Raw genomic sequence first — 27,718 nt, forward strand, 5'->3', positions numbered from 1 at the left:
ATCGGTGGTTCAGTTCTTTCTGGATTTCTCTTGACCTTTTTAGGTCCCCCTTCCCCTTAGTATAAAGTAGTGGGTGTAGAATAGAATCTATCGTGTTCGGCAAAAAAAATAAAAGACATATTTGGTTGGTCCTTGGTTTGTGAAAAACGAAATCAAGGCACACTGGTCAAGAATTATTGGTCTCAACATCTCAAGACCTTAGTAAAATATAGAAATGTGCATTAGAATTTACAAAATAAGAACGGCCACTGAAAGTCAAAAATCAGAAGATCAGCTCCAAAATTATCCGTCAATGAGTTGGTTGTAGTAAGGGAAAGTTTATGTAAAGCAAAACAAGAATCATTTTGAGAGTATGATAATACGTAACAATGAGTTTCAATGAAGACTCCAAGCTCGCACAACCAGTGCTGCAGTCCTTAGGATATACACAATTCTTCACTAGAAAGAGTAGAGTTATCTGATGCTAGAAATGTTTTAACACCAACATCGGTCAGTTTAGCTCTGAGCAGCTGGCAGAATACTGGTGTTGCTATGTGAGACGCTCCCAGAATTTGCCTTCATCATTTGGATTTTGGGACTCTGGTAGCTCCTGCACATTCGTATTCACAAATACTTCGGGTTTCTCAGCAGTATGTCCAGGCTGATGAGAAAAAGAAGAAGCATCACTGAAATAGCAACTACCAAATAGCAAAATGATACATCCTCATTCTGAAACTTACATTGCCAATCATTTACGCAAGTTTTTCAGTGGGGATAGCAAAAGAATAGATAAGCAGAAAGGGGAAGAAAGCTGGCTTTCGAGTTTCATATTTGCCAAGACAACCTAAGCGATTTATCCAAATTGTCGTGGATAGAAGATCTGCATTAAATGAATTTCTGAGGGAAATTTTCTTTTTCAAATCCAGATACCTGACTATTCTTGTCCAAAGGTTGTAGCATTGTCCTACAGTTTTTCTTGTATACCCATTGTGATGATGTTCTAGCAGCAGAACTTACAGATCCAGATCCAAATCCTCTGGCAGAAGTTCCATTGTCAGCACAGGTACTCTTCTTTCCCAGTTTACATGAGGGTTTCTTCTGCTTCAAAGCACCAAATTCGGGGTCATGTTTAGAATCAATAATAGGAGAATTTACAGATCCTGGCCCTGTCGTAGAAGTCTCAAGAGGACCATAGACAGTTTTATTTCCCAGTTTACTTGATGGTTTTTGCTGCTTCACAGAACCAATATTCAGGGGTTGCGTTGAACCATAAGCAGTACTAAACTTTTTAGGCTGCAAAGCAAATACAAGGTGAACTGAGTATAAAGGCCATTCTGAAATCTTTAAATAACCAAGAAAATTTTTGCACTACTGAAGGAACCAAAAAAGTTGTTCTGATGTATGAGAAAATAAAAGTTTGCAAAACAAGAAAAACCTAAGTCAAATTACCGGATTTACTTTATTTAGTTAAGCAATAGTGCACTGACTGTATCCATCAACGTCCTTTGAGTCAGAGTAAAATCGTTCTTTTGTACAAGCAAAGAAGATAAAGCTAAGGATAAGAAACTTACATGATACTGGTGAGCCATGCCTTTGATGGGCTCCTGCTGCGACTGTTGAAGTGGAACCTGCAACTGCTTTTCAAGAATTAGAAATGGGGAGCAAATTTGGAAAGGTAGCAAAGAGAGGCTAACAACAATGCAGAAAATTAACAGTGGAATTTTCTTAAGGAGAGAACTAAACGGTCAAATTTACTTACATGGGTACAGAACTTTCCCTGAAGTCTTTGGTCGTCAAAGGGGAAAAATCTGCTGAGAGATCTGCAGAAGGCTTGGTACAGCCTTGGCTGGAAAGGGCGGAAGTGTGGGATGGGAATTGGAGGGACATTGTAATATAAAGGATAATATTGAGGGACATGGATGTTCCAGTGAGGAGTTTGGAATGACTGTTTAGTGTCGATGCTCTGCAACTGCGTAGGATGTTCTTTTCTACGGTGAGCCAAGGCCACATACAAAACCATACCTCGGACAGTAGTTCCTATCAAAAGCCAAAGCAGACATCAGAAATCTTAGCTATACATGGAGAAAGGCAATAGAAACGGGAGAATCTTTACCATTTAGTGATTCCAAAGCCCTCTTTGCTTCTTCTGGACAAGAAAAACATACAAAACCAAATCCTCTGCTGGCACCATCTTCATTATACATCACCTTGGCTGAAGTAACTTTGCCATAATCACTGAAAAGTTCTTCCAGTTCCAGGTCATCAAATGATAAACTGAGATTCTTCACAAAGAGGTTTGAAGCCTTGGACTTTGCATAATTATTGTCGAGCATAAACTCATGTGCTTGCTTCAAGATCTGTTCCCTCTCTGCTTTCTTTTGAGCCCTTCCCACGTACAGATTCTTGGAACCTGAGCATTATAAGCATTTCACAGTCAAAAAATCTCTCAACTTTGCAACAGTAAGAACAACAACTAAGGCACTAGGAGAAGATGTTGGAAATTTACCAAGAAGAGCACCATTGAGGCATTCGACTGCCTTCTTAGCCTCTTCATGCAAACTGAATTTCACAAATCCAAAACCTCTTGACTTCCCCTCATCATCCTTCATAATCACAATGTTGCAGACTGTCCCATGTTCTGAAAACTTTTCTTTGAGGAAATCCACGGTAACATTCTCATCAAGATTTTTGAAATATAAATTTGTGAATGTTTTCTCAGAAGCATCATTTCTCTCACTCTTCCTAATAAATTTGCATACACATCTGAAGCAAGAACAAAGAATTAAATCCTTAATGTGATAATGATAATTCCAATGCAATCATAAGCTGAAAGAATGTATCTGCGGGGGAGCTTTTGTGAAAGCCATTCAAGTACTGAATGATGTAGAGACAAACTTTGAAGAGAACATATATCTAGAAAAACAAAACTGGGGCTAAAAGAAACTCTATGGATCTAATTCTACTGAATTAAGTAATTATTAGGTATAACATGTGTAGCATTTGCTCAAATTCTAGTTTTAATTAAGGAATGTGTTGATGGCAGGATCTAAAATTCTCCTTGATTTGTTGAAGAGCATATGTCAAGCAGATAAAGGACAAAGCAGCAGAGGACATGTCTTCATATCATAAAGTATTTATTCATCGGTTCATTTGAAACTCTCCCAAACATTTCATGCATCTACATAAACACCATGGCTGTGTTTATTAATTCTCAGTCACTGCAGCATTCCATTAGGTTCGAAGTCAAAATTAGTTGACATTAGAAGTTAATAACCACAGCAGAATCATATCTAATTTGTCAAATATCCGAGGTAATACAGAGTTATAAAACTAAGATATTCATGACAAAGATATCCTCTGGTCATAGTATCCGCTTCATATGCAACATGCTCTGTGCATTTGCATCTAGTCAGACACACACCTGACAGTTGAGTGAACCATAGTTCTCCCTCAAGCTGAGCCCACCACAGAGAAAGAGAGAAGGGGGGTGGGGAACAAGGGGGAAAGGGGAAAAATAGTGATTCAGCAGCTTGAAGGAAAACATTCAATAAAGGGGAAAAGGGTGCCACATGGTAAAATGAGTAGCTGCAGTGAAATGAACAAGAGTGAAGCAAAACAAAAAAACCACTTACAATTTCTTCCCTTCAAACATGGTGTCATTGAGAGCATTAAGAGCAGTTGTGGCTGCATCCTCAGAGTCAAACTGAACAAACCCAAAGCCTTTACTCTTCCCATTTTCCTCGGCAACTTTGCAAGAAAGTATTGTCCCATATTTGCCAAACAACCCTTCCAAGTGAGCATTGTTAACTGAAGGATCAAGATTCTTCACATACAGATTAGCTACCCCATTCTTTCTTGCAAGAGGATCCCTCTGACACCACATGATCCTCATACTTTTTCCCCTCAATTTTCTATGGTTAAGGCTGGCCAGAGCTCTAGATGCTGATTAAACAGAAAATGAGCTGTCATAATAGGCAATGCTCTGAAAATGATCAAGTAAAGAGCTACAGATGACACAAATTAAATGGAACTCAAGAAACCACATGTACTCTGTCCCTCAGCAAACATACAGAGAAACCTCAAAGATACAAAATCCCCAAAGTAGGGACTAGGGAGGAATTGCCATGCTAAGAAACTGAAAAGGCTTGAAGATTAACAGATGCTCAGTCATCAAGAAATCAAATCACGGAAGAACATCGAAGTTATAATCTCCCAGTTGCAATATTCCCATAAGTCTCTTTTCTTTTCCACAGTACAAGTGGAAAGCAATAAATATGTGTTTCAAGGAAGCAGAACAAAGTCACAAAAACCACCCTACAAGCTATATACGAAAAATAAGAACAGCATCACAACATAAAGTACTGGAAATTGAAGCCAACAGAATCACGTCCATAACCATTTAGGAAACCAGTTCAAAACTGTTCCCCATCCACAAATAGTAGTATCCCATAAATAATCCTCGAAAGCCACTGTGAAGTAACCAGAATAAACCTAAATGCATATTACAAATCCCAACCCACCTCCCCCACCCAAAAAAATATAATAATAAGAATAATGACGTCATTAATAAAGAAGACAATTGCAGGGGAAAACATCATTACTAAATAAAACTCCAAGTTCTTCAAGAAATCATCCCCCAAATTTTTTAAAAGAAAAAAAAACTAGACAGAGCGAATAAATGAGTTACTCAAAGCCCTGCACGACTAAAAAAATTAGGGACATTCACAATTCTTCCCCCATATTTACAAGAATCAAACCGGGAAACCCATTTTCCGACACCAAAGGGGGAGGGGGAAAAATGGAGAAACGGAGATATAGCAGAGCAAACATCATACAACTTTATCGGAACTCAAATTCATCCATTAAGTTTCCATTTGATTACCTTAAAAGAAAAAAGAAAAAACAATAATAGTTTCCATTTGATCAAGAAATTGGTCAGCATGAAGACGTAACAAATAAGAAACGAAAAAAAAAATACTGAACCAAGAGAAGCAAAGCAAAGAAAAAAGGAATGAAAAAATGATGGAAAGTTTATCAAGCTGAAATGAGGAAATTACCATCCGAAGTGTTGAGGAAATTGACGTAGGCGTAGCAAAGAGACTTGCGAGACACTCTGTCTCTGCAAACTCGAACTGAGTCCAATGCGCCCATCGTCCGAAAAACTTGTATCAAATCCGCCTCGATCACGTCCGGATGGAGATCTCCGACGTAGAGAGATGCTGTTTGCAGCGTAGTAGACGGCCCTGGTGGTGGTGCATGGTCCATGGACACGGCTGCTGCTGTCGCCATTGTTGTTGTTGATTGTGAAGAAAAAGCCCTCCCTCCCAGATTGTTCAGAGAGAGAGAAAGAAGCATTTACTACCGCTTGTAGTACTTAAAACGGAAGTTGAGATTTAAAGAGAGAGAATCCAATGCTGAAAATGTTTGAACTGAGAGAACAAGAGGACAGAGAGAGTCGAGGCGCAGGGGTCTGGGACTGGGTTAAGGCGGTGACTAGAGCGGAGTGGAAACCAACCTGGCTTTTAAGTTCGGTTAATTAATTTCTTGTAACCCGTTCGAAAATATACCGGTTCGGTTTGATTCTCCCGGGGACCATGCAATTCCATTCCACTTTTACTATCATTTCCCTTTGGGATCAAATGTTCATTTTGCAATTATCTTGTTTATTTTTTTTATAATAAAAATAAAAAATTTAGATGAATTCGACTTTGATCGCCACTATAAATCAGAGAATGCTTTTAAAATCATAGATCGTTTTACTAAGATTCTTACAAATTGTTCATAAAACACAGCTCTTATGTCCATAACGAAATACAATTTTTTTTTGAAAAAGTAATCTGTTCTTACTAGTTGAATCAATTAAATAAGTTTTAACAATGGACGCGCTATGACAGTTTCAATTTTAATAATACGAGCTAGCTAATAATGCATGAAAAGTACAAATTTAAAATTGAAAAGGGTATGATTTTGATCAATCTCCATTTTTATCAAGTCAAGTTGGATGTAGAAGCAAATTTTTTTGTACGTAACGGACTGTGTTGAGTGGAGACTGGAGAGAGAAAAAAGCGAGGGAGAGGGAGAGGGAGAGAAAGTCAGTTGTAACTGTCAAGATTCTGGTCCGTACGGGCATTTTTGTGTACGGAAGATACGCGGGTGATGTGTACTCAACTGGCCTACTCGCCCACGCAGATTTACACCTGGAAGGTCGTTCCGCGTCAAAACAGATCTAAACGGCGGCGTCTTGCCCTGGTCGTTCGGCCGAATGCAGCAGTCTCTCCAGTTGTTGAGCAGGTCTGACTGATCACGTGACCCATGAGCAAGACGGATGCAGAGATCCCGCTTTCGACATTACACTTAATATTTTTTTTTCAAAAAAAATTTACACCGAATGACATGCTACAATTTATACGGCAAACAAAAGCTAAAAAGGTGATCATATCGTACTTTTTAGTCCTTTTTTTGTTTTTATACTATGACTGATCCTGCATAAATGCTTTTATACCAACAAGAACTTGTGCCTCTAGTTTGAATTAACTTTCTTTGTAATATGTATTTATATTTGATTTTCATGTGCTCCCTTAGTATAGCACTCATGAAAGTAATTTGGAGTTGCTACTATTCGTGTTCGGCTAACCTTACTGTTGTTACTTCTGTTCGAGTCGAGTCCATTGCAGGCAGTACCATGCCCAAGGTCAACAACCTTTGCGAGTCATGTCGAGATTGAGCTCAATTTTTCAATGATAATTTTTGCAACTTTCATATTTATTAGTGTAATTTCACACATATTATTTTTAATTAAAAAACTTAATTACACGAATAAATTTGTTGAGCACTCGAGCATCTTTCTCTAAGACTCGTACTCAACTCAAATTCACAAACGAACTGCTCGAGCTCGACTCGAGTTCAATTTCGATCCATTGACTGAGTTGCTAGTGAGCAATTTGAATTTCTAGTAGCCCTACTATGAGGTATATGTAAGATGATAGCAGTAGTTTTTACTAATGGTTCAAAAGAATAAAAAGGACAGTTTATGAATGTTTTGACGAATTTCTGAGGGATTAATAATGCCACACTTCAATTCTGGATAAAAAACGAAATATGTAATTAGGATCCTCAGAAGAGTCCTACGTGAAATGCAAGTTTCTTCTAGTCTGGCCTAATTCACAACCACACTTTCATGTCCTAGTTCCTGCGTCCGTGGAAAGAGGCACAAGTTGCTAGTATTATTTTGCATCGCCTCCAAACTTCAATCAGGATGAGACTAACCAGATAGCAACCACCTAACTCCAGAATGCTTGCATTTCTCCCTAACAAATACCGGAAATAACATAGATAGATCCATGGAACGATTAAAAAAAAAAATACTAGGAAAGGCAAATTCTTGACTATATTTCTTTAGCTGCACAAAAGTTTTCATTCTAGTTCCATATGTACACAGGGAACTTGTTACAGTGACTAGAAATCCTACATCAAATATACAGGGCTGCGGCAACTCATGGACCATATTGGATAGCCCACTTCATTACCCATGTAATACAAGGCCGAAGGCAAGAAAAGTAGGAGAATTAAGGTGGCAAAATGGGATGCAGAACAAGGCTATGCTCCAAAAATTACTTTCATCTACAAGCTTCTGTTTACATTTCAATAGAGACTAAATCATGCTGGCCTCCTCCAAAACCTGTTTCGGTTGAGAGCCTTTCAAAGCGTACATGATACCGATCTCCTCCTGACGGTTGGTTTCCGCCTGGAGCCCTTCAAAGCGTCAGCATATTTTAACAATTCAGATTTCTTAGCATCTGTAGAACTTTGTTGATGTTGATATTGATTTTCTTTGCTTAAATTAGTAACGTCTTCTGAAATAGGATTCATCACTCTATAAACACAGGATGATCCATCACTGCTATTTCTCTGGATACATTCTAAGTTGCTGCTTTCTTCTCCTTTACCACTCTTTGATCCTTGAAGATACGGAAATCTTTGGAGATCCAGAGAAAGTCTAGATGAGCTCTGCGATGAAGTTCTTGATCTGGCATTGAGGCCATCATCACCAGAAGCTGTCCCTGGTGAAACCCCAGCATTGCACACTGGAGAAATACTAGAACTCTTACCCACCATATACTCCATGGATGGAGCTGACTCTAGTGATGAACTCCGTCTAAGATGGCTACTCCCCTTTCCCCTTAGCAGTTGCATAAGCTTACCAAATATTTTTGTTTTGCTTGAAGTGTTTGTCTTGTTGGTTGATGAACATTCAACAGAAAGATCATCATTTTCACCAGATTCTGTAAGATAGGAAGCTTGGGAGGATGACCACCGGTCAGAATCAAAATCTGCTATACTTATCCCTTTCTCACCCGTGCCTTCTTTCCTTGCATATTCAAGTATTAGCTGCTTGGCTTTCTCCTCGGACTTGGGACTTAAGGATTTGCTTAGATCCCTAGCAACAGTTTTATCAGGGTCAGGCTGGTAGTTTCTCAGCTCATAGCGTAAGCAAGCATTTATCCATCTGAGATAGACTAGTTCTTCAATATCAGAGCAACGAGCTGCTTGGAGTTGCTCAATTTCCCTAGCCTTATCTTCATTTTCTTGTCTTAAGCGGTTACTTTCAGTCTTCAATGCTTCCACCTGTTGCATGAGAAAGTAGATACACATAAATGAAAATGCACTAAGAAGTAACAGGGAAGGTAGAAGAGCTGGAAGAAGACAAATAACCTTTTCGCCATCCAAAACAGAAACAGCGAGGGTCTGCACATATTCCAACTTTTGAGCTAACGCAGAATTTTCTTGCCGCAGAATGTGATTAGACTTCCTTAGTTCCTCTGCCTCCTCCTCGTAATCCTTCAGTTGTTGAAGTTTCAACTGGAGGTCTGGGTCCGTACAAAGAGCCTTCTTTTCCTGGTCCTGTAGCTTTACAACTCTTTCTTGCAACGCTAGGATGTGTTCTCTGTTGTGCTGAGCTTCAGATCTTAGTTTCTTCTTGAGTAGCTTTATCTTTGTTTTTGCAGCTTCGAGTTCCGACACAACTCTTGCATAATCAGCCACTTGTTCCTCAAGCCTCCTCTTATCTGCCTGCAAGGACTCGATTTTAAGATTGAAAAGCTTGGCCTCCATATTGTTTATCTTGAGTCGGTTATGGAGCTCCATGACATCAGTCTCTTGCTCCTTAAGGCCGTAATACTCCAGCAGTTGAATCTCAAGTGATCTCTCCCTCTCTTTGAGAGTTTTAACCATGTTCCTCAGGCTGTTAAGTTCTTGCTCATGGTCCAGCTTTTGAACACAACTATTTGTTAGCATTTCTACATCCTTGTGGGGAGAAAAGGTAGCCTTCATGGCAGCCAAATCAAATTCCTTGACGAGATCATTGAATTCTGGCAAGAGGTACACGTCTTTATCCCCATTAGATCTCTTGCCAGGAGAACAGTTACTGGATAAATTACCACTAGAGGTTTTTGACAACAACGATGGCTCCTGCAGCATAAAGTGCAAACAAAAGTTGCTTTTAATAGTTAAAGCCTAAATACACTCTTCTAAATCACCAGCTCCATAACACTGAAGGAAATGCTGTCTCTCCCGGACATAAAACCACAAAGGGAAAGATTGAGGACTTGTATCTCTATCTGGCAATCATATGACATAAACTTATGCGTACTTAAAATGACACATTCTGTTTGTAATAAACTGACAATCAAAATTACCCTATCAAGATCATATCTCTCAAATCCTTGAAATTAGAGATACACCGGTTATCAAATATAGCAGAATCTTAAATATAACATTTACAGAGGATAATATCACAGCTTCCGTGATAAAACACATTAAATTCCATCTCATGCAACAACTCTTAATCACAACAATCTATTCAACCTCATTCAAATCGTTATTGGGGCAAAAAAAAAAAAAAGCAGACCACAACTATAGTACTATCTTCATGAGGTTGACAAATAACTGTTTCTAAATCCAGTCAATTACCATAAAGGAGAATTAGGAACAAAGAAAAAGGACCCAGAAATTTAAAACAAAAGTCCAGTCATCTTACATCTCTCTCAGAAGAAGCTAAGGCAAAATTACAAGAACTGGTTGCTCTAAGCAAGACATGATCATCCTCGTCATTCTTCAGCTCAATCCTTTCCTCAACAGAGTCAGCCTGATTCGGATGTTCTGGATTCAACCACACATCCATGATATTGATTCAAGAACACAAAGCAAGAGAGAAATTAACAAAACAGAAGTGCAATAAGGAAAAGAGGGCTAAACCTGGATGAGAAGGCTGTGAAGGTGGGGATCCAGAGGGCTTAACCTTTTTGGTTCTCAAAATAGAAAAGAGAATGCTGCCAACAGAGAAAGCCAGAGCCACCCCAAGTTTGAAGAGTACAGGCCTTATATCCCTCTTCTCCCTCGTCATCATATATAACACAAAAACCAGCTTTGATCCTCAATAATTTACCGGTTCATGCGTCCCCTTCTTCTTCATCATCCATCTAAACCACCCAAACAAATTGAAGATGATTTCACACGACCCTTTTCATAAAACATATCATCAATACGGAAACATACAATCAGAAACTAATGAATAAACGCTTCCAGGAAACAGACAGGGAAGATGGTCAGGGGAACTTACTGATGAAGAAGAAGGAAAGAACTCTTGATTGATGAAGTCTTGGGAGGCCACCATCCAAAAAGGAATCAAAGCAACAGGGGAAAAAAAGAGAGAATCAACTTAGAAAATTGGACTTGCAGAGTAGTAATTCTAAGTTTATTTTTGATGGGGATTGTCGAGTTGGCCCGTTGGGTGGAGTTTCCTACACTTTCCTATGTTGGAGGGTTCCTCGTTGAACTATGTGGCTTTGATTTTTGTCTCTTCTCTTCCATATGTGACCTGTTTCTGGCTCGGCGTGTCGGGGCGTGGCGTGGCGTGTAACATGCAGCCTACTTTTTTTTGTAATTGGATATTGGATATTGATTTTGACCCATTGACTAAGAAACCGGCCACGCCTGGAGTGGAGTTTTTGTCTTACGTCGAATTCAGTACTATTTCCCTTTGCAAAAAAGTTAGTACTAAATTATTAATTATTGTTATAACTAACTGTATTGCATGCAGGAGTAAGATTGAAAAAGCTTGGGCGGGTTTAATTATTTTATGTATATTTACCTTGCATGTAAATATGGAAGGAGAGAGGGTATCAAACTATCAAGAGGGAGGGAGGGAGAGGGATGATGATATTGGATTTTTTATTCCAAACTATTTTGCTTTTATTCTATCATAAACGCAGAAGAAATGCTTCCTTTCTTCATTTTTTGAGAAATAAAAAAAAGAAAAGTATTGGATTAGCTTGGTATTAAGGGGAGCAATAATGATTAGCGTTGGTATTGGATTAGCTTTGTAAAGTCCTACAGACTGACTAGTGGCTGGCTATTAGCCTCTCCTTAAACGCTCTGTCAGGAATTCAAGCAGAGTTCCTGCGCTAGAGCTGCGATGCAGCTGTGGAAACAAAGAACAAGAGGGGAAAAGGGTAAGGAAAGATTGAGAGAGAGAAGAACGAGAGAATGAAAACGTGAGGAGGAGGAATCAATTCTGTTATTTCTCTTCATACCTCTGCAAATTGTAGAAAGCACATTATATAGGAAGAACTACACGTTCACTAACCCACTTAACAGACTGACATGCTGACGTCATTCTGATTCAGCTACTTAACTACCAATAACAGAAACTGTTATGATTTATTGCTATTTACAATTTAGCCCCCCAATCCTGACAATCCCTTCCCCTTATAACTAGCCTTGTCCTCAAGGCTGGAATTGAGGAAACTGGTGATTGATAACAGATGCATCTTCCCAAGAAGCTTCACAGGAGTCCATGTGAGACCACTTAATCAAATATTGGATCACAGGTTGATCCTTCCGGAGGATAACCCTCCTCTGCAACACTGCCTCAGGTTCCAGTATGCAGTGATCCTGCATATCAAATTCTGGTATAGTGGGGGTGGTGCGCTGATCCGGACCAATCCTCTTCTTGAGCAAGGATATGTGAAACACAGGATGTATCCTAGCCCCCTCAGGTAGCTTGAGCCTGTATGAAACCTGTCCCACCTTTTCCAAAACCTCAAAAGGGCCATAATATTTAGCTGCTAGCTTAAGACTCCTTCTGATGGCTAAGGACTGTTGCCTATACGGCTGCAGCTTCAGGAAAACATAATCTCCAACTGCCAGGGTCCTCTCTGTTCTGTGCTGATTGGCAAAATAAGTCATTCTTTGCTGCGCCTTGTCCAATTTCTCCTTAATGGACTGAGAGATTCGAATTCTCTCCTGCACTAGGTCCTTGGCACCTGGGATAACTGTATCCTGATAGGGTCCCAATGGTAGGTGTGATGGTTTATATCCATAGAGAACTTCAAATGGCGTGGTCTGTAGTCCAGAATGGAATGTAGTATTGTACCACTGCTCTGCTAAAGGCAGCCACTTGTACCAGTGAGTAGGGTGCTCACTGGACATACACCTTAGGAAATTTTCCAAACATTGATTGAGTCTTTCTGATTGGCCGTCTGTTTGTGGATGGTAGGAAGAGCTCAGGTGTAGTGCCACTCCCATCAATTTGAATAATTCTTGCCAGAATTTGCTAGTGAAAATTTTGTCTCTATCACTGACAATAGACACTGGCAGTCCATGGAGCTTGTATATATTGTCCAAGAAGAGTTGTGCAACCTGTGTGGCTGTAAAAGGGTGTTTGAGTGCTAGGAAATGTGCATATTTTGTGAAACGATCGATGACCACCAGAATGGTATCCCTTCCCTGTGACATAGGCAACTTCTCGATGAAGTCCATAGTGAGGTGGGACCATGCCTTATCAGGGATAATCAAGGCCTGCAACAAGCCTGGGTAAGGCACATTTTCATGCTTACACCTCTGACACACGTCACAAGCACTGACAAACTTGATTACATCTTGCTTCATTCCTTCCCAATGGAACAAGGCTCTCAGCTTCTGATAAGTCCCTCTCTGGCCTGAATGTCCTCCCAGAGCAGTATCATGGACTGCCTTGAGTAGGGAGTTCCTGATACCATTTGCCGACCCCACTACCAGTTTCCCTTTGTACTTAATGATGCCATCTAAAATCTGATAGTCACTCCCCGTGTGTGAATCCAACAAGCATTGAGCTATAACAGATTGCCAATGCTCATCCCCTTCATAGCTTCTGCATAAATCCTCTATCCACTTGGGTTTGACTGCAGAAATTGCTAGGAAGGAGTTCTCCTGCTGGTCTTCCTGGCCACAGAATGTTTTCCTAGATAGAGCATCAGCAGCAGTGTTGTCACTGCCCTTCTTATACTGTATCTCATAGTCCAGGCCCAACAGCTTAGTCAGCCACTTGTGCTGCAGGGGTGTAGTTAACTTCTGTTCTAACAAGTACTTCAGTGACTGGTGATCAGTCTTAATGATGAAATGGTGTCCAACTAGATAATGCCTCCATTTGGTCACGGCTAACACCAAGGCCATTAACTCCTTCTCGTAAACAGACAGACCCAAATTCCTTGCTGATAGAGCCCTACTGAGGTATGCTATAGGATGACAGTCCTGCTGCAGCACTGCACCTATGCCTCCATTACTGGCATCTGTCTCAATCACAAATGGCCTCTCAAAATCTGGTAGCCTGAGAACTGGTGAAGTACACATGATTTGCTTAAGTTTCTTAAAGGCAGCAGCTGCTTGTTCATTCCAGCAGAAGCTATCCTTCTTGAGTAGATCTGTCAATGGTCTGCATATGATACCATAGTGTTTGATGAATCGCCTATAGTAGCCCGTGAGGCCTAGAAAACCTCTTAATGCCTTAACTGAGTTGGGAGTAGGCCAATCCAATACATCTTTGATCTTTCCTTCTTCCATACTCACCCCTTCTGATGATATCATATGTCCAAGATATTCAATCCTCTGCTGAGCAAATGAGCATTTAGACAGCTTAGCATACAGCTGATTCTCTCTCAGTACCTTCAATACTACCTCCAGATGTTGCACACGCTGATCCAGATCTTTGCTGTAGACCAATATGTCATCGAAAAAGATTAACACAAACTTGCGCAGATGGGGCTGGAAAACCTTATTCATTAATGCCTGGAAGGTGGCTGGAGCATTTGTCAGCCCAAAAGGCATGACCAGAAATTCATAATGCCCCTCATGAGTCTGGAAAGCAGTTTTGTGTACATCCTGGATTTTAACTCTAACCTGATGATACCCAGCCCTCAGGTCTATTTTGGAATGGTATTTGGATCCACATAACTCAGCTATCAGCTCCTCAATATTAGGGATGGGATACTTGTCCTTAACAGTCAATTTATTCAGGTGCCTATAATCGACACAAAAACGCCAGGTGCCATCTTTCTTTTTGACCAGCAACACAGGTGAAGCATAAGGACTATTACTATGCTTAATGATTCCACTGTCTAACATTTCCACAACTTGCCTTTCTATCTCAGTTTTTTGGGAGTGAGGGTACCTGTAAGGTTTGATTTTGAAGGCTTGAGCATCTGACTTGAGAGGTATGGCATGGTCCAGGCTTCTCTCTGGTGGTAAGCCCGTAGGTGCTGCAAACACATCCTTGTACTTGTCCAACAACTCCTTGACTTCCCTAGGTGTATCAACATCTGGATTTCTCCCTTGAATTCCCTGAGATATACTGTAGCAGCTATGTTTGTAATTAATGAAGTCCCTCAGGTCCTTGTTTCTCAACAGGTTGAGCTCTGCTTCTGCCACACATCCTTGCAGGATGATTTCTTCCGCTTCACCATGAATAGCTATATTCAGCTTGTGAAAGTCAAATGTGATGGGGCTATAATGAGCCATCCAATCTACTCCTAAAATTAGATCCCATCCTCCTAGCTCCATGACTCTCATGTCAAAACAGAACTTGTGATTATTAGTGGACCAAAGCACCTTAGGACTCTTAGTGCATCCGGATACCATGGAGCCATCCCCAATGACTACTGTGAATGGAGTGGTGACCACATATGGCAATTCCAGAGCTTTAACCAGATGGTGGCTAATGTAGGTGTCTGAACTACCTGTGTCCACCAGAATGTGTATGGGAACTCCCTTGATTTCTCCCCTGAGTGTGATTGTTTTCCTCTTTAATGCCTCTGAGAGTGCATGGAGTGATACCTCCATCAATTCTCCAGGGTTGCCTGTCTTTTCATCTTGCTCCCCTACAGCATCCACGAATTCTCCTTCATCTTCCTCATCGACTACCATCATGTTCAGTTGTCTATTCTTGCACTGGTGTCCTACTCCAAAACGTTCACCACACTTGAAACATAGTCCATTATTCCTTCTAAATTGTATTTCCTGTGGCGATATTTTCCTGATTGGTGTAGCTGAACTAGTCTCACCTTTGATAACATTAGTCGGTGGAATTTTATAGGCATTTGGAACAGCTGTAGTACCTTTGTATAAGCCGAACTTAGGATCAACAGGTGACTTTGCTAACTGTTTAGCAGATCTCTGCTGCAGTCTCCAGGCTTCTTCCTGTAATCTGGCTAACTCCATAGCATCTGATACCCTGTCTGGTTTCAACATTTTCACCATAGTCTTAATTTCATCTCGTAATCCACTAATGAAGCTTGAAACGAAATAGGATTCGGATAGGTGAGGATTTTTTACTAGCATCAATGATTTTAATTCCTCAAACCTCTCCTGGTAGTCCTCCACTGTTCCTACTTGCTGCAGTTTGTTGAAATCTTCTACTATATCTCGAGCTCCTTTTTCTGCAAACCTCTCACTGAGCAATTCAGTGAATTGTTGCCAAGATAATTCTGGAAATTCCATCTTGATGCCTTGATACCATACATCCGCCTTACTATCCAAAAACATCTCAACTACTTCCATTTGCTGGTCTGGAGGGATTTGGTAGGTAAGGAAATATTTCTGGCATTTTCGAAGCCAAATGCGTGGATTCTCTCCAGTAAAAAGTGGTAACTCTATCTTTGGGGGATTTGGTAAGAATACCTTGGGAGTTTTGGCTCTGGAACATTGATTAACACCCAATTCAGACTGGAGCTTCGTGTGGGCTGGGGGTGTTGGTAGAATTGGAGTTTTTTCTGGATGTGCTGTCTCATCTCTTTCCAATTGCTTCTCTCTGGCCATAATTTGAATCAGTGCGTTGAGCTTCTGGTCCATGCCAGAGATTAATGCTCTCATCTCCTGGTTAGAATTTTCCATCTCTCCCCGCAATTGCTGCTGAACATCTTGTTGATTCTGCTGGAGAGAGAGAATGACTTGTAGAGCTTCCTGCAGTCGTACTTCCTGCTTCTTCAATTGATCTTCCATATTGTTGAATCGTGTGCCTTCCGCCATTGATAACAATTGCGAACAATCCGAGGATCGATGCTCTAGATACCAATTGTCAGGAATTCAAGCAGAGTTCCTGCGCTAGAGCTGCGATGCAGCTGTGGAAACAAAGAACAAGAGGGGAAAAGGGTAAGGAAAGATTGAGAGAGAGAAGAACGAGAGAATGAAAACGTGAGGAGGAGGAATCAATTCTGTTATTTCTCTTCATACCTCTGCAAATTGTAGAAAGCACATTATATAGGAAGAACTACACGTTCACTAACCCACTTAACAGACTGACATGCTGACGTCATTCTGATTCAGCTACTTAACTACCAATAACAGAAACTGTTATGATTTATTGCTATTTACAATTTAGCCCCCCAATCCTGACACGCTCCCGAGGTCTGGTCCCTTTCTTCTCCAATCTTCCAGGAAGCTCCGCTCCGCTCCGGGTCCGGGTTGACCCAGCCGGTAGACTGTTTCGCGTGGAAGCGGAACCTCTATCGAATTATTCAGAAGGTATTAGCTTTACGGAACCCTTTTACTTTTACATCAATCATCTTTTTCTTGAAGAAGGAAACATTTCCACACAAGACACCAAATTAAATAGTTTTTTCTTTAAAGATCAGAAGCCCAAGGACGGACGCAGTAGTTAGGTCAAACTACAAAGCTGAGAACAACAAACAAACGCGTGGACGGATGAAGAAGCAGAACTTCCACATCATTCTGAAATAAAAGCAAATCTTTTCTCATGAACCAACCAAACCACCACCTACTTTCAAGTTTCAACTCCACCATCAGTCATCAATACGCTTTTACTATATACAATAAACATCAGAAGCATCAGATTAATGCAGCAGCACAGTTCCCAATGGAAAGCGGGTTCTTGCTCTGTGCCAACAACATAAACCCGATTTACAAATTATGCGTACAGAATTTTCCTCTATCTCTGTCTCAACCTTTTCGAAAATACCGTGTTAATCATCTCCTTTAGATCCCTACAAGCCAATATCTGCATTCCCTCGAGATCCAAGGTCGACAAAAATTTCTCAGCCAATTCCGGGACAACACACTTCTTGTAACCCAGCTTTGCCAGTGTAGATGCCCTTTTCTCCATTCCTGGTACCTGCAGTTACCAAGAGCACACGTCTGATGTTTCAACTGAACAGATGGGCAAGACACCATCAATAAGGACTCAATAGACAGACAGCACAAATAGAATACTTTTGCTTTCAACTGAAGCATAGGTTACAACTAGTAAAAAAAAGTGTCACCTTAAGAAGCAGACCAAAATGTGCATTATTCAATAGTTAAACTTATCAGAAATAGGCACAATTGCTTGTACGATTTGACCACTCAAATACTGGTTTTACTAACTCATCAGTTTTAAAATCATCACCCAAACAGCAACAAAAGGCTATTTTTCATACACTACAGGAAAAGAAAGATCATAACATAGAAATTAGAGTCACATCAGTGGCATATACATACCATACGAAGTTCCCCACCAAGGCCAATTTCTCCAATGAATGCTACACCACGGGGAATGGGAAACTCCAAGAAACTGGAAGGGCATAAGAAGCTTAGTTGAGCAAACCTTTACATCACATTATACAAGATGGGAGAAGCAGTACCACATGGCAACAGGGAACACAGAAATCATTCCAGAACCAAGTATGTGTTAAGTCAATCACTCAACATTGTAGAAGCAGCAAAGAACCATTTCTCTCCCCCCCCCCCCCCCCACACCCCCAACAAAACCAAAAAAAAATTCCATGATTCCAAGGCCATCTAATTGAGACTCAACCTAACAAGATTTGCTCAACCTAGACCCACATAGCGTCACAACTTCAGTAACAGAATAGACTATGATGACTTGTGCAACAAAATGATGGGACATAAACTGTGCACCACCATTCCTTTAACAGCAAATAGGATCAAACATAGCTAGAGAAATACGTATTAGAGATCAACCAAATTAAAGGCATACCTGCTGCAAATTGCAGCCGCTACTGAAAGATCTCCAGCAGTCTCAGACAAGCTAACACCACTAACAACATTAAGAAAAATGCCCTACAACAAAGTAAACAAGTTCAGGATCTCTTGCAAAAAGTCAGCAGACTAACATACACAATTTTGAAAAATTGATAAACAACCAAATGTACAAACTATGAGCTATCGATTAAGGTCATTGACAAACATCTTAGGCCATTTATCAGGACATTGTCCAATTCCAAAAAGATGAATGACCACAATACAGATTAAATCTTTCAATCATGAGAATTTCTACATGCTTCACAGAAAAGAACTTATTCTTAAGAAGATATGATCATATTATGAATGCCCAGTTGTTTTTGTTTAAGCTAATATTCATCTAACAATGAAGAAAAATGTTTTGAGGGCACATTTTATTTCATTGTCCACATAATCATCCACACTTAATTGTCACAATGTTCTTTTCTATCAGAAATAAGAAACTGCAACAGCCTTCAAGATATTCATTTGTTGAAATTAATAAACAAAAGGGTGACAATTACATTCTCTTGTAGCTTCAGTCCAGCTTGCTTCATAAGAACCTACAATACAATAGGTAAGGGTCAGCTCATTTCCTTGCTTCAGCACATGAAGATAAAATTGATATAAAGAGTATTCCTGGTAGATTTTAATTCAAATGGACCAAATTAAATAGAATAACCATCAGAAAGACATGACATAGGCATATTTATTCAAGTACACAACCTAGTCACAGGCAAATTAGGAAAGTAAAACGTTACTCCCTCTGTCCCAGTCTAAGGGACATTTTTGGGAATTCCAACTTATTATGCACAGTTCAATCAATTTCAATGTGAAACATCTTTTTCCAACTGTGCCCCCTTTGACCAATACCAAAGCTTAATTGCTGTCTACCTTGTTGTAAAAAGATTCCGTGGGTCCATACAAATTGAAAGCCATTTTCAGGCTGTTGGCAAACATGCACCTATTTATGGCCACCAAAACTTCTGGTGCCCCCCATGCACCTATTATTTGGATGCCTATTTATTGCTTTTGTGAGTTCCATCATACTTGATTTTTATTTTATCAATATCTCTTTTGAGGGTACATATGGAATGTTAAAGAAAAAATTGCAGTGTAACTCAAATTTTGGGACATGGAAAAAGGTGAACTATGACAATAATAGTGGAGCGGAGGGAGTATTATTTGAAGCTTATGCATACTCCTCGCAATCTAAACACTGATGTATAAAACCATCTTTCTCGATCCTCACAAAAGGAATACAAGTGTTTTGATGGCAAAATGATGATGGTAGTCAAATTTCATGGATATGAAGCTACTGCTGAATGAACTGTAAAACTAAGAAAGCTCAAAATTCTTCAAGCACCTGTCACCAATAAAGTATGAGAACCATCAAGGACCAAAAAAGTTCAGTGATGAGAAAGTTGCACCATGCAGGAAAAGACATTGCCTCGGGACGTTTTCAACCACGAGAATATTCTAATAACAGTTTCAGTTATATATCTGCAAGAATAACTCTATAAACCCCATGTTCAAACGTGAACTCCAAACATCAGATCCTCCTCAAAAATGCAAGCTCAAGGCAACAAAAGAATAACTCACTGAAATGATCATGTCGGCTCTGCTCGCTTGAACACCATTCACTTGTCTTGCAATTGGAGAGCCAGCTATGCATAATGCCTGCAAAATGAAATAATCATGAGAGAACGGTGACAGAAGTTCTAAATGACCATAAAGTTTCTTGCCCCTCTCAAAGGAGGGCTCTACAATGTGCATTTTCTTAAACTCAGAAATGATGAAGGCAAATGTGTATCTAAGGTATGACACAGAGGCTTATAAGGGATGTGAACCAATCTCTTGAGTATGTATTCCATAAACAAGGTAACATTTTATATAACATCTTCAACATTGAATTGCATTTTGGTGACAGATGACAAACTTCTAACAATATCTAATCTAATATGAAGCCCTACAACTTTTCTTGTGCTTCAATTAAGATAAAGGGGTTGAAAGTGGGAGTGGTTTTTTCAGGGAAAATCACCGAGGAGATTGAGAGGGGTACTTATTTTGGAGACTAAGTGTTGGAGAGAAAATAGGCTCATGTTCATTCAAGTGGATTAAGCATACATTCCACATTTATACAAGGATAACCAAGGAATGTGAATGGCTGATGGGAATTGATTCAGCGACAAGGGTGCTTAAGCTTTATTATGTAACATAGAACTATATTCCTCTCTGTTAATTGGTGAGATGACAATTACTTCAAACTAATTTTAGCAAGAGAACTAGTAAAAGTACAACTCAGAACAAATTATCGGCTATAATAGACCACCTAATAGTCATGGCCATTTTGGCAAACAAAGGCTCATAAATAATTCCCATTTATGTCTATTTTAGCAGTTTCAGTTATCAGGCAACTGAAGTGAAGTGACAACCCAACAAGTCCCGTTGCAGTTAGCAGGGTGAATACTTATCCTTACAATCACAAACCATATATATAGATTGAGACCAATAAGATGATAGAACTATAATGCTCGTTTGGGGGAAAAAGAGTTTAAGATTCAGGGGTATATGATGCCTAAGTAAAAAATCAACATTAACTAGACTAAAAGAAGATTACAGAGTACCTGAATTTCAATGAGAAAAGCGCGTGAACCATCCATAATTACAGCAACAGCCAACCCTGCTAGAATCTCCGAATCTGAGTACTCCTCACTTAGAAACATCTCACTGGGGTTTGAAACAGCCTGTAATCCTGAGTGTGACATTTCGAAAACTCCAAGCTGACAGCAGAAATAAATAGTGTTTAAGCCAAAATAAATGACAAACATTTTCCAGGTAAAAGTTACAAGATTCTACAAGAACAATTTTAATATTGATTATTAGTATATAAAAGAAAAGGAGATAATTGGCAAGGTAGTTGAGAAAAATTCATATAGTGATGATTATTCATTAGTAAATGTAGATCAATAATGAAACCATTAGTCACCTCGTCTGTGGTTCCAAAACGATTCTTCACAGATCGAAGCAATCGATGAGATGAAAATTTCTCCCCCTGAAATTGTTATTCATTGTTAAGCAGAAGTCACATGGAAAAAGAACTGCTAATTACTTCCAAGCAAAAGGCAGGAGATGCACAAAATAATAGTCAGGAAATGGGAAAAAAGAAAAAGACAAGGGGCTAGTAAAAAATGAAGAAAGATCACTGGAGCAAGAGCAACTAAAACCTTTATAAAACCAGACAGAAACTTGCTGTTTTTTGCCAAAAAGTATTTACGGACACAGATCCATTTTCAAACAAAAGAAATATGCAAGCAAATGCACATGACGACATAGATCTCCCAACTGTGCACGAGTTCCTTAATCTATGCATACTTTCACAAAGAACAAAATACTTGCAATTAACAGCAGCAGAATTCATTACCTAATTTAGACGAAAAATCATTTTTCAATCATCAAGACCATCAAGAGAATTTCCAACATTGAATAAAGACATGGGTCAGCTCCTCTTTCAGTCATACTTTAATTTGGCTACAAATATAGAATTAAATCACACATTCTAGGAATAAAAACAACTTTCGACCATCAGATAAAATGAAATCTTTTATCTGGAAAAAAAATATTTATTAGTCACTTCCAATGAGCAAAAGATGTTGACTAGGAAACCAGCACATATAAGCAAGCCTGACAATAACTATAAGCAAGACTCAATAACCGAGAAAGAGAATGCTAAAGAGTACCTACTTCCATATACAGTACAACATCAACAATATGCTCCAAGACACGAGGTCCAGCTATGTCACCAGATTTAGTCACATGTCCAGCCTGAAAGATTAAGAAGACAATGACAGGCTATTATCCATATCAAAGTGAAAATTTCTCAAAAAAGAACTACTACTTATGGTATACAGATTTTGTTTTAGATATATAAAAGCAAAACAATGCTCATGCAGGTAAGGTAAAATTTTTACAAGGGACCATCACAACCTATCAAACCAAAGCCACCGATTCTTAATATGGTCAACAAAAGAATCATTCCGGTATGTTCACAGGCTCTGTTTCAGACAAGGAATATCCAATGTTAATCCTAAAGATTAAGCACAGTATCGTAGAACATACATTGTTTTGCTTGCTCATGTATTGAGAAGTTCTCATTGATAGCAAAAAAACATCTTGGACAAACTTCTAGATGCCAGTCGAAGTGCTGGAATACAAAACATTCCAAAGATGCATTACAAGTTTTGGACTAATATCACCAAAATGATTATTCAAAACAAACACCATTTAGCAATATTAATCATTTAAAAATTAATTTTGAAAAAACAAAAAGAATGAAAAGATTTTTGCCTCAATTTAATTTATGAATTACATGGTGACCAAGATAACTTTTACAATTAGAGCCACACCAAAAAAAGACTGAATGGCAAATTGATGGGCATTTTCTAATTTCAACTGCACTACATCAACAAGTTAATATTTACAAAACAAATCCCAAATGAAAGAGTAAGAGATGGTAGAGAAATTGCACTGCAGAAGGCAATACAACACAAAAGAAGTGCAACCACATCCCTAAAGTTGCAAGATCAAAAATAAAATGAAAAAGACAAAAAGAGACACTAATCTAGATTTTTTTAATTTGAATAACAAAGAATAACATTGTGGATACCATCAGCTATGGTGCTCTCTTAGTAGTATTTTTCCTAACACGTACTCACCAAAAGAACAGGGACATTTGTTGTCTTAGCAAAACGTAGCAAAGCGGAAGTGCACTCTCTTACCTGCCATAAGTAACATTTTATCAGCAAACATAACAGATGAATCAGCTAAGGCTTTGCTACCCCACTCCTCCAGGGTGCCATTAAAGAAAATTAATAACTGAAACATGAAAAATAAGGAACTCAGGGATAACAAGAAAGAACAAATGTTCCATATATTTCCATTATAAAGTAGAACCAACATCCAAATCAAAAGTCAATCTATAATGACAACTTTTACTTTGAATATAGAAAAGAAAGTTTGGATTTCAGATACCTTTATAGTTAATTCCATCCAAAATATTTGAACTGCGTATGAACAGTTCATTACTACTTGACATGACTAACTAAAGCATCCAGACAGTACTGAACCTGACTGATGCTTCCTGCACTTCCAGTCACTCCTTGTAGATAAACTGTCTGAATAGAATCAATAACTAAAGCGCGAGGGGAGAGAGGTCGAGCCTTGTCCAAAATGTCCTGAAAGAAGGGGAAGAAGAAGGGCTTAATATGACAGGTGGTAATAAAATTCAACATTTAGAAAGGCCAAATCAATGATTAACAACAGGTAAATCACAATATTTTTTCTTGAATGAAACCTACATAAAGACAGGTGCAAAATGACTGGCAGCAAATAAGATATCCAAGAAGAATGCACCTTGATATCTGTACTTGAGTATAAGAAAAGTTCTGTTGCCCCAATTTTCATACGATCAGCTCTGTTGCCAATTTGCTCAATGCTCTACCGTGAATAGAAATTTAAAATCAGCAGTGAGTTTATGAAAAAAGTAGAAAAAGAAAAGGTAGAAGAAGAAGGATTAGCTAAATCACCATGCTGATATGTGCATTTTGATGAAATATAACAAAATGAATACCAAAATGTACAAGAAAAGAACTAGACTTGTGGCCTATCAGAAAATTGAGATAATAAACAATGTGTTTCTCCGCACTCCAAAGTAAACACAAATTATTTGACAGGAAAGAGATTAAAATCCTTTTGCCAGAGAACTTGTTAGTTTCAAATATATACAGTTCATTTAGAATGCCTGAATGTTTATCAAAAAATCCCAAAAGAAAGAAATCTTTCTTACTGATTTGAAAATGAAAAGAAGAAAAGACAAGAATAACTAGTATCTCTGTTTATTTCATTAACCAAAAGATCGATAATAGAACTCCCAAATTTCTAACTGGAATACAAGCAGTCATGCCAGCATGACATTGCTCTGCAGTATGCAATCAAATACAAACCTACCAGATGGAAAAAACACTAACCTCTTCACCAGACACATAAACAACTGGAGCTGTTCCACCCATTGCATGCCCTTCTGCAATTATCGCAGCAGTCTTCAATTGACAAAATAAACTTCAATGTCAGCAAAGATTACAAGCAAGCAGAAAACAGCAGTGAACAAATTCCAGAGGATCAATTAAAAACATGAATTCATCATCTATGCATAACCAACTCTTAAAGAAATTCCGTACCTGTAACAAAAGTGTGCTCTTCCCAACACCAGGATCACCCCCAACTAAAACTAAAGAACCTGAAACGGGAAAATGTCAGTGCAAAAGTTTGAAAGCTTCAATTAAAAAATGTGTCTTGACTTGTAGAGGTAATGGAATATCAACAGTTCAACAATCAACAAGTATTTGGAAAGTAAAATCCTGTCTGACTGAGGGCAAGAAACCTAAACTAATGGAACTAGTTCAAATTGCACCAATGACGATGCTAACACATCCATTTGACACCAAAATTATAGAAGTACCTGTTAACAAGGAAAATTGGGACAAGAAAGACTCTTTATGGATTCAAAAGAGACAAGCAATCAACCAAATAAGAAAGAAGTACAAAGGCAGCAAACCTGGCACAAGACCTCCACCAAGAACCCTTCCAACTTCAGCTCCAAACAATCCAGACCTAAATATTTGTCATGATGAGTAACAGTTGTTGAGAGGGAAAAAAATTAACAAAAAGGAGAAGCCGAAACAATATTGTAGATCACATTTTCCAGCCACATATTTATGAGGATTCATCTCTCTCAGACAATTTAATGCAGCTAATACCATAATTGACTTCATGTGGTCCATGATAGAGTAACCAGATCATATGGACTTTTCGATCACCATTATGTAATGCAGAAGCTAAGGTTATAGGTTGTGTAAGCATTTTTAATCTGCAATTTTCAGAGATACAAATTCCAGCAGCAAGAGTGTAGAATATACAAGCAACATAAAATTTAATCATTCATTTATGACCTGTAATTTGTCATCTAGCACTGATGGTGCTACCAAAACATAGTTCTCTAGCACAATTCAAGCTCACTTTGCAAGAAATTACTATTTCCAGCACCCTTCAAAATGTTAGTATTGCAACTCACGTGATCAAGGATTCCTAGATATTCTTTGATTGCTAATCAGAGCTTATCCACCATATGATTAAATTTCAAAGGAACCATAATTCCATGCAAAGCTCACTGCCGCAATCCTAATCATTCTTCAGTCAAGTTTTATTCTACGTGCACAACAAAAAAAGGCAGCCACAAGAATCAACCAAATCACTACAAGAGTAGATCATACAATTACAATACAAAATAAATAATCACCCCGACTTACAAAGGAATTCGCCAATCCAATGGGCTGACCCCCCTATTCACATCGACCAACCTAATAGGCACTGTATCAGCAGAATTTTGTGGTAGCCACGCCCGCGCCACATTCTCCGAGAATTCAAATCCGCTAACTTTCCCTGTACCGTTACTCTCTACTCCTGGAGAAAACTGCTTCATGGTACCTGCCTTCTCGCACGACTGACAGTAACCCCACCACTGCCCAGATGAATACCCACACTCGGAGCACACCCAAACAGTTTTACTCTTCCCTTTCTTCTTACCACCAGTCCCTATAATCTCCCCATAAACCCTAGTTCCCCCAGCATCCTGGAAGTGGCAACTCGATAAATTACCACCATTCTTCCCATAACTTTCACTTTCGCTACCCGACTCGGAATTTTTCTCAAGGGCAGCACTACTAAATACTCTCGTTGTCCTTGTCCTCACACGGCCGGACACGGGGTCGTAAAACGCCTCCACATTAGGATCATTATACGGAGTATTTGAGGTTGAAGGGAAGTCATTAGACGAGAAATTTGAACCGGCAGTCCAGGCAGTCGAAGCATCGATGCTGGAGATGGGTTCATCGGAGGATTTGAGGCCGAGCGACGAGTGGAATTGGCGGGAAAGTGCAGGGTTTTGGAGAGGTTTGAAAGAAACAAAAGAGGAATGTGAAGAGGATTTGCGGGATGATAGATTGCAGACGTGATTTCTGCTGGAGAAGACTTTTCTGAGTGCTCGCATGTCTCCAACTTGCATGTATTCTGGAAATGAAAGATTAGGGGAAGGGGTTTAAGAGGTGAAGGGTTTTGGTGGATGGGAGAAGAGAAGACAAGCCCCGGGAATTTCGAATAAGCAATTGTTCCTGAATTTTGACGGACTGACCACTAACGTCAAAAATGGATTTTCCAATTTATCAAATGGCTCTTAAAACAAAAATGTCATATCTCCAAACTCCACATGTCATCTCTCAATTGCTCAAGATAATTTGCAATGACACTGCTAAGTGCAAATAAGTATAAGTGCATGACAATTAATATTAATTTAAATTTTTTAAAAGAATATCAATTTGAATTTTAAGCTTTAATCCTTACATATAAGACAGGGATTTATGCCTATATTAGTGTATACAGTGTAATTAATCCACTTTGCAGTGCTAATCACACCCCCATAACATCTAGTTAAAAAATAAGCTCTTCTCCATTTGAATAGCACATGATTGTTTTACCAAGTCACCCTGCCAAACATTGTGGTTCGGTTTGGATTGACCTATTTTAAAAATATAATATTATAATAATATATAAATAAAAAATAACTTTAAAAACATATGATTCATACATTATATCAAAAATAATTCACAAATATACACAAAAATTAATAAATAAATTTTACAACATTTTTCACCTATCACCACCACCACCACCCCCTCCCTCTTCCTCCTCCTACTCCTTCCTCCGTCCCTCTCCTTTCCCCCATCCTTAGATCGAGGCCTCTAGTTGCAACAAAAAGGTCACAGTTTTCGAGTCGTGATTTGGAGATCAGAGGCCTCGATCTTGTCGAGACCAGATCGAGAGGGAAGGAGAGGGAGGAGGAAGAGAAAGGGGGTGGTGGGTAGGGACGGTGGCGGTGGTGATTGTGGGTGCTAGTATTAATTTTTAAAAGGTCCCATAAAAATATTTTATTTTTAAAAGTTACCCAAAAATATATTTCAAAAATCTCGTCAAAAACATCACAAAAAAATATCTATAGTAAAAGTTTTTCATATATACTATTATAATAAAATATTTCAAAAACACTCCAAAAAAACAGCTAATCCTAACGCCAAATGATTTCTGCCAGATTGAGAGAAAACGGAATACTGGCACTGAATGAGGCCACCAGCTCAAAGGAATACGCCTTTTAGGTGAAAAACCTAAAAGGCGTGAAAGGACACATCTTTCAACGGACGGCCTGAATGGGCGTGCAGAAAACCCGAATAAAATGCGCCTGGACGTCGCTGTTTCAGGTAAAGTGGGCTGTTGATATGATTCTTTTAAAGCCCAGCCCACAAAA

The 27,718-nt window shown here is 39.0% G+C and overlaps 3 protein-coding genes across 9 annotated transcripts; all 3 read right to left on the reverse strand.

Annotated features, from left to right (window-relative positions):
* Positions 1 to 169: 169 nt before the first annotated feature.
* Positions 170 to 5,460, reverse strand: LOC113742588 (polyadenylate-binding protein 6). Of its 4 annotated transcripts, none has more exons than XM_072047047.1 (8): positions 5,037 to 5,460; positions 3,612 to 3,921; positions 2,486 to 2,742; positions 2,093 to 2,389; positions 1,739 to 2,016; positions 1,551 to 1,607; positions 910 to 1,272; positions 170 to 640 (listed from the first exon to the last, which is right to left on the reverse strand). In XM_072047047.1, the coding sequence occupies exons 1-8, from the start codon at positions 5,332 to 5,334 to the stop codon at positions 530 to 532; spliced, it is 1,971 nt and encodes a 656-aa protein (XP_071903148.1). In that variant the 5' UTR covers positions 5,335 to 5,460; the 3' UTR covers positions 170 to 529. The 4 variants fall into 4 exon arrangements, with proteins under 4 accessions (XP_071903148.1, XP_071903150.1, XP_027126258.2 ...); XM_072047049.1 differs by having other exon boundaries at positions 997 to 1,272; positions 1,551 to 1,613; XM_027270457.2 differs by having other exon boundaries at positions 170 to 589; positions 1,551 to 1,613.
* A 1,881-nt stretch (positions 5,461 to 7,341) lies between these two features.
* LOC113741307 (protein CHUP1, chloroplastic) lies at positions 7,342 to 10,866 on the reverse strand. Of its 2 annotated transcripts, none has more exons than XM_027268808.2 (5): positions 10,598 to 10,866; positions 10,234 to 10,457; positions 10,016 to 10,137; positions 8,692 to 9,447; positions 7,342 to 8,604 (listed from the first exon to the last, which is right to left on the reverse strand). In XM_027268808.2, exons 2-5 carry the CDS (start codon positions 10,382 to 10,384, stop codon positions 7,678 to 7,680), a joined length of 1,956 nt encoding a protein of 651 aa, XP_027124609.2. In that variant the 5' UTR covers positions 10,385 to 10,457; positions 10,598 to 10,866; the 3' UTR covers positions 7,342 to 7,677. The 2 variants fall into 2 exon arrangements, with proteins under 2 accessions (XP_027124609.2, XP_027124610.2); XM_027268809.2 differs by having other exon boundaries at positions 10,234 to 10,497.
* Positions 10,867 to 17,017: 6,151 nt separating this feature from the next.
* On the reverse strand, positions 17,018 to 26,567 carry LOC140005882 (uncharacterized). 3 transcript variants are annotated; one of them, XM_072047051.1, is made up of 15 exons: positions 25,671 to 26,566; positions 24,920 to 24,975; positions 24,543 to 24,601; positions 24,333 to 24,404; positions 23,719 to 23,802; positions 23,433 to 23,540; positions 23,022 to 23,084; positions 22,051 to 22,131; positions 21,296 to 21,361; positions 20,934 to 21,089; positions 19,909 to 19,986; positions 18,831 to 18,869; positions 18,284 to 18,366; positions 17,785 to 17,857; positions 17,018 to 17,419 (listed from the first exon to the last, which is right to left on the reverse strand). In XM_072047051.1, exons 1-15 carry the CDS (start codon positions 26,423 to 26,425, stop codon positions 17,237 to 17,239), a joined length of 1,956 nt encoding a protein of 651 aa, XP_071903152.1. In that variant the 5' UTR covers positions 26,426 to 26,566; the 3' UTR covers positions 17,018 to 17,236. The 3 variants fall into 3 exon arrangements, 2 of the variants coding, with proteins under 2 accessions (XP_071903152.1, XP_071903153.1); XM_072047052.1 differs by lacking the exon at positions 23,022 to 23,084; XR_011813409.1 differs by lacking the exons at positions 17,018 to 17,419; positions 17,785 to 17,857 and adding an exon at positions 19,673 to 19,809 and having other exon boundaries at positions 25,671 to 26,567.
* Between the last annotated feature and the right edge of the window lie 1,151 nt (positions 26,568 to 27,718).

The sequence above is a fragment of the Coffea arabica genome, chromosome 4e (assembly GCF_036785885.1).
Source record: "Coffea arabica cultivar ET-39 chromosome 4e, Coffea Arabica ET-39 HiFi, whole genome shotgun sequence".
Lineage (NCBI taxonomy): Eukaryota > Viridiplantae > Streptophyta > Magnoliopsida > Gentianales > Rubiaceae > Coffea > Coffea arabica.

Coding starts and splice junctions, on each gene's coding strand:
- LOC113742588 (XM_027270456.2), bottom strand. CDS start 5,334: ATGCTTCTTTCTCTCTCTCTGAACAATCTGGGAGGGAGGGCTTTTTCT. Junction 2,390..2,485: donor CCTCAATGGTGCTCTTCTTG/GTAAATTTCCAA, acceptor TATAATGCTCAG/GTTCCAAGAATCTGTACGTG. Junction 1,273..1,550: donor GCATGGCTCACCAGTATCAT/GTAAGTTTCTTA, acceptor TTTGCTTTGCAG/CCTAAAAAGTTTAGTACTGC.
- LOC113741307 (XM_027268808.2), bottom strand. CDS start 10,384: ATGATGACGAGGGAGAAGAGGGATATAAGGCCTGTACTCTTCAAACTT. Junction 10,138..10,233: donor TTCACAGCCTTCTCATCCAG/GTTTAGCCCTCT, acceptor GGTTGAATCCAG/AACATCCGAATCAGGCTGAC. Junction 8,605..8,691: donor CTGTTTTGGATGGCGAAAAG/GTTATTTGTCTT, acceptor CTCATGCAACAG/GTGGAAGCATTGAAGACTGA.
- LOC140005882 (XM_072047051.1), bottom strand. CDS start 26,425: ATGCAAGTTGGAGACATGCGAGCACTCAGAAAAGTCTTCTCCAGCAGA. Junction 19,987..20,933: donor CTTTTCTCATTGAAATTCAG/GTACTCTGTAAT, acceptor TTCATTTTGCAG/GCATTATGCATAGCTGGCTC. Junction 17,420..17,784: donor TTGGTGGGGAACTTCGTATG/GTATGTATATGC, acceptor TGGTAACTGCAG/GTACCAGGAATGGAGAAAAG.